Source organism: Rutidosis leptorrhynchoides, chromosome 8 (assembly GCF_046630445.1).
Source record: "Rutidosis leptorrhynchoides isolate AG116_Rl617_1_P2 chromosome 8, CSIRO_AGI_Rlap_v1, whole genome shotgun sequence".
Lineage (NCBI taxonomy): Eukaryota > Viridiplantae > Streptophyta > Magnoliopsida > Asterales > Asteraceae > Rutidosis > Rutidosis leptorrhynchoides.
The window spans coordinates 318,975,438-318,986,459 of NC_092340.1; the positions used below are offsets into that span (position 1 = coordinate 318,975,438).

An 11,022-nucleotide genomic window follows, 5' to 3' on the forward strand; every position below is an offset into this window, starting at 1 on the left:
GAAAAGAAGAACACGACACCTAGAAAGATGTCACAAATGCGGAAAATGGTCACATGGAGGTAAATGTTCAAATAATCAAACCTATTCAAATACCGAATTTGTTACTTTATGCAGAGATGGACCGTTCATATGTTTTGAAGAAAAAACACTGAATGCTCGAGGTTACGCCTATGTAGCTATGGAAAACCAATTAAACCGACTATCTTATGAGTGGGATAGATCGTATCACTAAGAATACTATCTCACAGGTAAGTCTGTACAGTTTTTATTTTTTTATTTTTATTTTAACCTTTTGATAATAAACGCTAATTTGTTCGCTATAAAGTATTAAATTGGTATTCGATGAAATTAGGTTTGGCGACCGAAATTATTGATATCATTCAAAAATTTATTACATCACTGCGAAATTTAACGTTTATTCTTAAGGTATAAATATCTTTAATCAATCAACCCAAAATATTTCAAAAATTCGTCATGAGTTAAATTAGGTCATGGAACCGAAATTACTTTACCGAAAAGAGGGGCGCATATTTTTGATAATATTTGATTGATTAAAGTGGGATAAAAGCCAAAAAGATTTTTAATTTTATTTTTACTTTGTTTTTAAAATTAGTATTAAAAAAATTATTGTAAACTTTTTAAATCAATATATTTAAAATTGTAAATATTTGAAAAAATTAATATTTTTAATATAAGTTTGTATGTATAAAAACAAAAATTAAATTTAAGTTTGGTGTGAATTTTTAATATTAATTTTGAATTTTATGCATTTTAAATTTAAGTTGTGTGAATTTAAAAACAAAAATTTACTTTATTTCGCTAAGTTAAAAATATGATTTTTAAAATTCGTCGTGAGTTGAAGACTAGATCATTGAACCGAAATTGCTTTACCCAAGGGAGGGACGAGAACTTTTATTATCTTTATTTTTAATCTTATTGAATTAAAGTATGTCAAAAACATTAAAAAACCCAAAAATCTTTACTTTTAAAGTAAAGATTTTTATTTTTAATCTTATTGAATTAAAGTATGTCAAAAACATTAAAAAACCCAAAAATCTTTATTTTTAATCTTATTGAATTAAAGTATGTCAAAAACATTAAAAAACCCAAAAATCTTTACTTTTAAAACCACGCTTTGATTTGACAAATTTTAAAATTTTGTCGAGGGACGGATTAGGACATCGACCCGAAACGCCCTCATCCTAAAAAGAAACAAAATTTTAATTTTTAAATTAATTTTATATTTTATAAAGTATAAGGTTTTATTAAAAAAAAAAGGTGAAAACACTGTACCCGGGACTCCATGCGATCGCATGGAGTTTGGCCTTTGGTGCCATGCGATCGCATGGGGAGAAAATCCAGGCCAGATACAAACGAGCCAGAGAGCTGTTCTTCACACAAAACACACACAAATACATGAAAATACCCCAAAATACTCTCTAAAATTCGCAATTTTCCACCGTAATTCGTCATCTTTCTTGCTCTAATCATGCCTAGATTCTCATTCTTCAGCAAAATGGTAAAAATTACACCCCTAAACTCTATAAATTCCTAGTTTTTGTGATAATTATCAATTTTTTACCTAATGCAATTTTGTTAATTTCTAGTGTAATTAGTGTTAAATTGTTAGTATTTTATGCATGTATAACCTAGATTGATGCTATTTAACATGATTTGAAGCCAAAAACTTTAAAGTTTTTAGAAATCTAGGGTTTGTGTTCTTGAGCAATTTGGGACTTTTTGATATAAACAGGTTATGGCCATTTTTGTCATGAATTATTGCTAAATTGAGTAGTGTAACATGTTTAGATAGTTAAATGATCCAAACATTGATCCTAAACATGATTTTTGGAGATTAAAGTGGACTTTTTAAGTCCAAAATTCATGAACTTGATTAATTTGATATATTTGCCATTTGAGACTTGTTTAATTATTAGTAATGACTATTTTGACATGTTATTTGAGTTAAATGTTTATGAACTTTGTATACATTTTCATATGTGCTTATTTGAAAAGTGTAGAATTGTGAAAAATTGTGAAAATGTGTATAAGTTTAATTTTGATTTAACATGTTATAGTGACTGTTTTAAGTTGTTATTTTGCTAACACTAATGCATATTTGGATGCACAAATTTTGTGTTTAATGTGTTTTGCAGAAAGCCGATACGGGAGGTTCAGGAGCATCATCATCTAGACGACCAGCACCAGCACCAGAACCAGAACCAGAAATGCAACACGAACAACAACCACAACAAGAACCACAACAACAGCCTGATCAGCACTTACCTTATTATGATCCGGTACAGTTTGTTGATGAATTCGTAGTATTCCCAATGAGGCCGCCAGTAGAATTCCCAACGATTCCTGAGCACACTCTGCATCCTAATCTGAGATTTGATAGGAGATGGAGAGATTACGAGACATATCAAAGGAATAAATTCAAATTGGTAACAAAAAATGTAGAGGTGCCAAGGGTAATCGATTGGGTTCCTTTGGAAACAGTCCATCTAGCTGACCGTGTTAGACAGCTTTTAGTTCAAAGGTATGTCAGTTCTTCTTTTACAGATTGGGAACATCTTTTCACCATTCGTAGACCTGTATATAAGGAATGGTGTGTTGAGTTGATGAGTACTGTATCACTTGATACAAATATAGTTAGAATAGATGATAGAAGATTTCTTAGGTTTATCCTTGGCGGTAGGATGTACAGAATGTCCATGCTGGACATGGCCAGGGCTTTACAGATATATACTCCTGGTGAGTTGCTACTACCCGATTGTACAAACTTGATTCATTATGGTGAAAGGGTAGATAGCAACTTTGACGCTGACGCCATTTGGAGGCGTATGTCACATTTTGATGTTTTTACACGAGCAGGAGGACACTCCTATACACATATTGACAGAGCCGAGCTTCGTATTATTCATAAATTTTTGGCTAACTCGATTACACATAGAGGTCATAATAAAGAAAAAATTACCTTACATAATTTATTCTACCTAAAGTGTATTCGGGATCCTAGAAGCTTTGTCAATATCCCTTACTGTGTTGCTTTTTATTTATCTAAAATGGTAGAGGGAATGCAGGAAGGGAGTATAATAGGATGAGGTATTTTTTTTACTCTCATTGGAGAGTATTTAGGTGTTGATAGGAACCAAGGGGGTCCATTACAGCTTTGTAGAGAACAGGTTGAGCCCTTAGGATTGAAAGTTTATGTGGGTGCTAAGGTATTGAAAAGTAGACGTAACCAGGCAGTACCCTATGAGGGATCTCATTCTCAGGTAGAGAGAGGCTCAGACGAGGAAATGGAGGAGGCGGAAGACATTAGGGATGTCTTTCGAGATGCTATTCTTGACGTCCACGTTCGTATAGATGAGGAAGCAATGACGAACGCGGCCAGACATCGTATGTATGAGCAGTGGAACTCCGAGCGAGTATACGAGGATTATAGGCGACGCCAACACGATAGCTGGTTAGTTCATCAGCACCAAATCATGAGCCAGCTATCATATCAGGTACCAAATAACTATGTACCTACTCGACCTGCTCATTTTTCGCCACACAGCCCCGATATCCGACCACCCTTTAACCGGTATGACTATAACCAAGCCTATCAGAACACCTATAACCAACAATGGAACCCACCTGATGAGATGAACTGGAACCCCTATCCAGACTGATTTGGTTCCATTTGGTTATTTATATGATTTTTATGTTTTTATCTTTTTACTTATTCATGTTTAAACTTATGTTATTAAATATACTTATGTAATCTTTATCATTTTTATTATTATTGTGTACTAATATTTCACATTTAGGATTTGAAAGTGGGATATTAAGTCCCATTTCAAATTGCCATGCATGTTTATATTTGTATGTATGTATATTGTCGATTGTACAAAACAGGGTAAAACAGCACATTTTCAAAGACTGGCATTAAGTTCAGCAAAAGCTAGTTTTGACGACAAAACGAAAAACAAATGTGATGTAACAACAAGAAGGAATGAACAAATGATATGCACCATTTATCATTCAGCAAACAAACGCCAATATGTTTGGAAACTTTGGTAAAATTTAATCATTTTTACGCTAATCACCCTCAATAATTTAAATTGTTACTGATTTCTTGCAAATGAGGGCATTGCAAGATCTTAAGTGTGGGAAGGGGTTAAATTCTTTCGGATTTTAAAATTTTTACTTTATACACTTGGATACCATTAGAAATACTAGTAAAGTAGTAGTTGTATTAGAATCTAGTGCTCTCTGATAATAAAGAACAGCCCTAGTCTTATATACTGACTACCCAATTCTAGTAAAATTTTTCAAAATTTTCAATTAAATGAACTCAAAATCATGTTTATACATATTTATGAATGATAAAACTAGGTTTTAACACCGAAATTATTGTTACCTCGGAAAGGACATAAATTGAGAAACAAACTAAAATGTTAAAATTCATTTAAAATGGAATAGAGGACAATAAAAAGGAAAATAAAAGCCAAGTGTGGTAAAAATTACCAAGTTATCTTAAACATATGTCACATATTTCTGTAACAAATAATTGAAGATACTTTTGCTTTGGACTAAACTAAATTGTTTTACCCGATGAAAGAAAAGAAGAGATGGATCTACACGATGAATCAATTCCATCGTTAAAAGGAAGTAAAGTCTTTCGAAAAAGAAACGCGCTTCTTGATTTAGGTCATGAAGTTGTCGTCCAGACCAGCTATAGGTTGATGAAAAATCTAGAAAAGTCATCTCTAAAATCAGCAGGAAATCCACGGACCTCAGCATAAAACAGGGTCGCCAAGTGGTCAGATTTATCCTAACCATGAGAAGGATTTATCTCGTGCAATGGGGGGCACCGTGCAAATTAGCTTGATAAGACTAATGAATCAGACCCCCAGAAAGGATAATCTCCTTAAAAGATCAAAAATCAGCTTTTAAGCCTGATATTACTCAATCCTAGAGATTGACCTTAAAGATTGAGAATTACAAACTCATGGAATTCAATGATATCTAAACTCGAGCTTGAACGAGAAAATATTTTGATCAAAATTACAAACCGATTTGTTTTCTGAAAACCCATTTTTCAATGCGTTCATTACCATTGAACGTAAAATCCTAGGAATTCACCTGAAATTCATTAGGTCACCTGAACCAAATCGGGTGTCAACCGTAAGAACGGTGGTTGCATAGCATGTTCAAAGACAGGACCTTGTGCCAGACCAAAAAATTATAAGGGTGAGCTTTACTATTGCTCCTACAAAGGATAGTAATTGCATCCAACACGTTATAAGACCATAATTAAAAGCATGTCAGGGGACATTGCCTTAACAGTTGCTTGTTCAACGCTTTCCTTTACAAACGGACGGTAGTTTACCGAAAGGTAATATTCGGAGCAAGTATACTGGACGTGTTGCTTTCCTAATAAAAAGTTAGCAAGTGGGTGACACAAAACCGCAAGTTTTGAGCTAAAATTTTTAAATCTAAAACCCACCAAACCCACAAAAATATTTTGCAAACACCGGTGAAGGGTTATTCCGGAAAACTTATCTAGGGTAAAAACTAGATTGAATTTTCAAAAAGATCAAATGTTTTCATAAAGATTCAATTTCCTTAATGGATCTAAATTTTATAGTCATGTGGGACTGTAAACCACATCGTTACTACCATTGTTTATACCGCCGTAAAGAAATCACTGATGTACAAAGTGTGAAGAATAAAGAAGTGATTCTAGTATTTCAAGACTATATTGCTTGAAGACAAGCAACGCTCAAGTGTGGGAATATTTGATAATACTAAAAACGAACATATATTTCATAGCATTATTCCTCAAGAAAGACAAGCTTTTAGTTGCAATTGTTCTATTTACAAGTGATATTCATTTAAATAATAAAAGGTGAAGACAAAAGACAGATTCGACGAATTGAAGACGCAAATGACCAAAAAGCTCAAAAGTACAAAGTACAATCAAAGAGGTTCAAATTATTGATGAGAAACGTCTCAAAATTACAAGACTACAAGACGCGAAACACAAAGTACAAGATATTAAATTATACGCAAGGACGTTCGAAAATTCGGAACCGGGACCAGAGTCAACTCTCAACGCTCGACGCAACGGACTAAAAATTACAAGTCAACTATGCACATAAATATAATATAATATTTAAATAATTCATATAATTATTTATATATTATATATTATATTATTAAAAACCGTCGGCAGAAAAAACAAAGGCATGTGAGCCTCTCCAGCTGGCCATGCGATCGCATGGCCTTGAAGGGTAAAGCTCATGCGATCGCATGAGCCACTTTTCCAGCCCACATGCCTATAAAATTCGCAGCTTGGTGAACACAAAACACATCTTTTTCCTTCTTCATCATACGTAAATTATATATATATATTTATATTTTAATTTTAATTTTAATTTTAATTTCTAATAATAAGGGTATGTTAGCGAATGTTGTAAGGGTGTAAGTCGAAATTCTGTCCGTGTAACGCTACGCTATTTTTAATCAATGTAAGTTATGTTCAACTTTTTTAGTTTAATGTCTCGTAGCTAAGTTATTATTATGCTTATTTAAAACGAAGTAATCATGATGTTGGGCTAATTACTAAAATTGGGTAATTGGGCTTTGTACCATAATTGGGGTTTGGACAAAAGAACGACACTTGTGGAAATTAGACTATGGGCTATTAATGGGCTTTATATTTGTTTAACTAAATGATAATTTGTTAATTTTAATATAAAGATTTACAATTGGACGTCCCTATAAATAACCATATACACTCGATCGGACACGATGGGCGGGGTATTTATATGTACGAATAATCGTTCATTTAACCGGACACGAGAATGGATTAATATCCACTAGAATTACTAAAACAGGGGTGAAATTATGTACAAGGACACTTGGCATAATTGTTAACAAAGTATTAAAACCTTGGGTTACACGCAGTCGATAACCTGGTGTAATTATTAAACAAAGTATTAAAATCTTGTTACAGTTTAAGTCCCCAATTAGTTGGAATATTTAACTTCGGGTATAAGGATAATTTGACGAGGACACTCGCACTTTATATTTATGACTGATGGACTGTTATGGACAAAAACCAGACGAACATATTAAATAATCCAGGACAAAGGACAATTAACCCATGGGCATAAAACTAAAATCAACACGTCAAACATCATGATTACGGAAGTTTAAATAAGCATAATTCTTTTATTTCATATTTAATTTTCTTTATTTTATATTTAATTACACTTCTAATTATCGCACTTTTATTTATTGTTATTGTATTTAATTTCACTTTTAATTATCGTACTTTTTAATTATCGCACTTTTATTTTATCGCACTTTCATTTATCGCAATTTCATTATCATTATTTACTTTACGCTTTAAATTAAGTCTTTTATTTATTTAATATTTTACATTAGGTTTTAACTGCGACTAAAGTTTTAAAATCGACAAACCGGTCATTAAACGGTAAAAACCCCCCTTTTATAATAATAATATTACTTTTATATATATTTGTATTTTTATAAATTAAACTAATATAGAGTTAAGCTTTGTTTAAAGATTTTTTTTCCTTGTGGAACGAACCGGACTTACTAAAAACTACACTACTGTACGATTAGGTACACTGCCTATAATTATTGTAGCAAGGTTTAAGTATATCCATTCTCTAAATAAATAAATATCTTGTGTAAAATTGTATCGTATTTAATAGTATTTCGTTGTAAAAATAAAGCTATTTTATATACACCTCGCATAACATCAATCACTCCTGAGAGCTTTTACCTTTCTTCCAAATTTGGATTCGACCGCTTCTTTGAACTCTATGAACTTTGATAAGGCTTCACTCTTCTCCTTTAAAAACTTTACCCAAGTGAACCGAGAATAGTCATCGATTAACACCATGACATAGCAATGACCGCTATAACTTGGTGTTCTTGTTGGCCCCATCAAATCCGTATGAATCAAGTCAAGTAAACCTTGTTTCTGGTTTGTTGACTTCTTATATGGAAGCCGGTGCGACTTTCCATATTGACATCCTTGGCATATCACCTCTTCACGAACATTCTTGAGTTTAGGAATTCCATCAACTAGCTTATGTGAGAATATCTTTTGCAACATTTGATATCCCACATGGCCTAGTCTTGCATGCCAAATAGCTCCGTTGTCGGTTTGACTTTTTTTCTTCACATAAGCTTCACCTGCGGACAACACAAACAAAGAACCTTTCTTTTCTCCCGTGAAAAGAACATCACCCACAATCTCTTTGACATTCTCAAGGACTTTCACATCTGTTGGACCAAAAAGAACATACTTCCCGGATTCGGTAATTTGAGGTACCGAAATTAAGTTCTTGGTCAGTTTAGGAACAAGATAAACATCTTCCAAAGTAAATGTATCATTATTAACATCAATAATAGCGTTACCTTCCTTTTTCACCGGATGAGTTGAGTTATTGGCCCTGATTACAACTCGATTTTGATTGTGATCTCTAACGTCATGAAGAAGAGTTCCATCACCGGTCACATGATGAGAGCAACCCGAATCAACAATCCATTGATTCTTCTTGACAACCGTATCAACGGTAAAACATTGCTCCCATTTGACATCATCATCATCGTTACTTGAACAAGCCATGTTTGCTTTTGTGACTTTGGAACGACAATATCTCTTGATGTGACCAACCTTCCCACACTTGTAACATGTAGGAGGTTTCTTCTCATAGTTACCTTTGTAACTAGTTTGCTCTTCTTCCTTTTCTTTGCTTAAAGAACCTTTCTTGTGATTCTTTCCCTTTGAAAACAAAACTGCGTCATTTTCAAATCCTTTAGCCATTTGCTTGGCCAAAGCTTCTTGATTAGAGAGTAAATTCTCCAATTCTTCAACCGATGGTTGAGTAGCCCACCCCTAAATAGAGGTTATGAACGGGACATACTCTTTCTTCAAACCGCGAATTAGATATCTTCGCAAACGAGCTTCACTAATTTTCTCTTTGTCATCAATCTCTGAAATTTCAGAACATAGATTTTTGACCCGTAAGAAATATTCGGAAACACTAATACCTTATTGTCTTGAGATTGCTAACTCATTTTTCAAGAATTGCAACCTTGCGGTGTTTTTCTTAGAAAATAGTTTCTCAAGAGTATCCCATACTTCTTTTGGAGAAGTAATATCACGAACGTGTTCAATGAACTCTCTGCTAATTGAAGTTCTCAATGCAAAGAGAGCCTTTCCACATCGTACCTTCCATTTTCTTCTTGACTCTACATTCTCTAGAGTTTCTATGGGAATTATGGCTTCATCTCCGGACACAAGTTCCCATAGATTATGAACTTGAAGAAAAGCCTCCATACACATCTTCCAATACTTGTAGTTGTTGCCTACAAGTTTCTCCATTCCATTGACCATACCACCATTGTTTACATTTGAGACTTCCATTTTTGATTAGCAAGAAACTAGTTTAGACTTCGAGTAATTGCATACAAAGTTTAACTTAGGACTAAACTTATAACCAAATTTATAACCAAGCTCTTGATACCATATGACAACTAGATTATTTGCTGTAAATGAAAGAAGTAGAAACAATATGAACAAGAGAAAGAAACTTGAAGTGTTTGGAATGAATTCAAATACTTACAATCACTCCTTTAAATACTAATTCAAAGTAGAAACAACATGATTAACACACACCTACTACACTTATTAAAGCCATAAAACATGGAGACAAGATGCCCATCAAACAAGAAAATAGAAAGTAAAGCAATAAAATCCGGAGTGGGATAGTTGGTGAGTGACCAACTTGATACAGCAACAGATGCGCCGCATCTATAGAGGATGCGCCGCATCTATAGAGGATGCGCCGCATCCTCTCCTTCTGACGCGCAGCATTCAAGTGAAACTCCGCATCTAAAACATTCGAGACATTTTGGTGTATGGATGCGCCGCATCAATGAAGAGATGCGTCGCATTTGTGTGTTTCACGCATATCGAAATCTGCAAAATCCGTGCAACACTTTAACTCACTTTTAGTGGCGCTTTTATTTTCAAATTTTGTTTGCACCAATATTTTAACAGTAAATTTGTTGCGAATCAAAAAATAAAAATTATATCTAAAAGATGTAAGAGATGAAAATGAAGATTTATTTGAATGAATGAATTTTTATTGACAAAATCAATCTTCAAAGTTTTATGCATATAAAATTTCATACTCACTTAGTCACTAATACATTTTGTTATCCAAAACTTGAAACTATCTTTTTTATAATGAAATATTTAACAATCATATTACATTTACATGTAACATTTTGTTATCCAAATCTTGCAACTATCTTTTTTATAATGAAATATCACAATCATTTTACATATACATGTAAACTACGAAGTAGTATTTGAGGCTCGTATTTTCAAAATACAATCATATTTTGAATTTTAATGATTTAATAGACTCAAGATTGGATATACTTGACATATTATTAACTTGAGGGGTTACATAGATGTGTTAAATATTAGTTAAGGAACCAAAATGAAAAATATGACAAAAAGTCATCTTCTCCACACCAGATTACCTGCACACCGAACTCCAACTTCTTATTTCAGATCTACAATTCTATTTTTCTTTTAATAAAAAACGCAATGGGATACCAAATAAACACCAATAGTTGAGGGTGGCTTGGCAACCACAAGCCCCCTACTAGCTCCGCCATTGGATAAAAGAACTATGACTAATTAGACGAAAAAATAAAACAAGTGGGTTTATATGATTAACAATTAGCCGATGGCCGGAGGCAGGGGTGGAGCTTATTAGGGGCAGGAGGGGGCCCTCGCCCCTCCAAAAGTTTCAGTAAGTAATAGTATTTTGTAGCCCTTTGAGTTACGGGTGTTTGGTGATGGTTTCCAGTGGTTTCCAGCCGTCATCTAGATGTCTCTGTTCCACTCGTCATCTAGATGTTCAAAGCTGCCGACGTTGATAATGTGTATCGAAGTGGCAAACTTGAACA

General features: G+C 33.5%; 1 protein-coding gene across 1 annotated transcript; it reads right to left on the reverse strand.

The window, feature by feature from the left end:
• Positions 1 to 9,088: 9,088 nt before the first annotated feature.
• LOC139864443 (uncharacterized) lies at positions 9,089 to 9,463 on the reverse strand. Its single transcript, XM_071853024.1, has one exon. It carries the CDS (start codon positions 9,461 to 9,463, stop codon positions 9,089 to 9,091), a length of 375 nt encoding a protein of 124 aa, XP_071709125.1.
• Between the last annotated feature and the right edge of the window lie 1,559 nt (positions 9,464 to 11,022).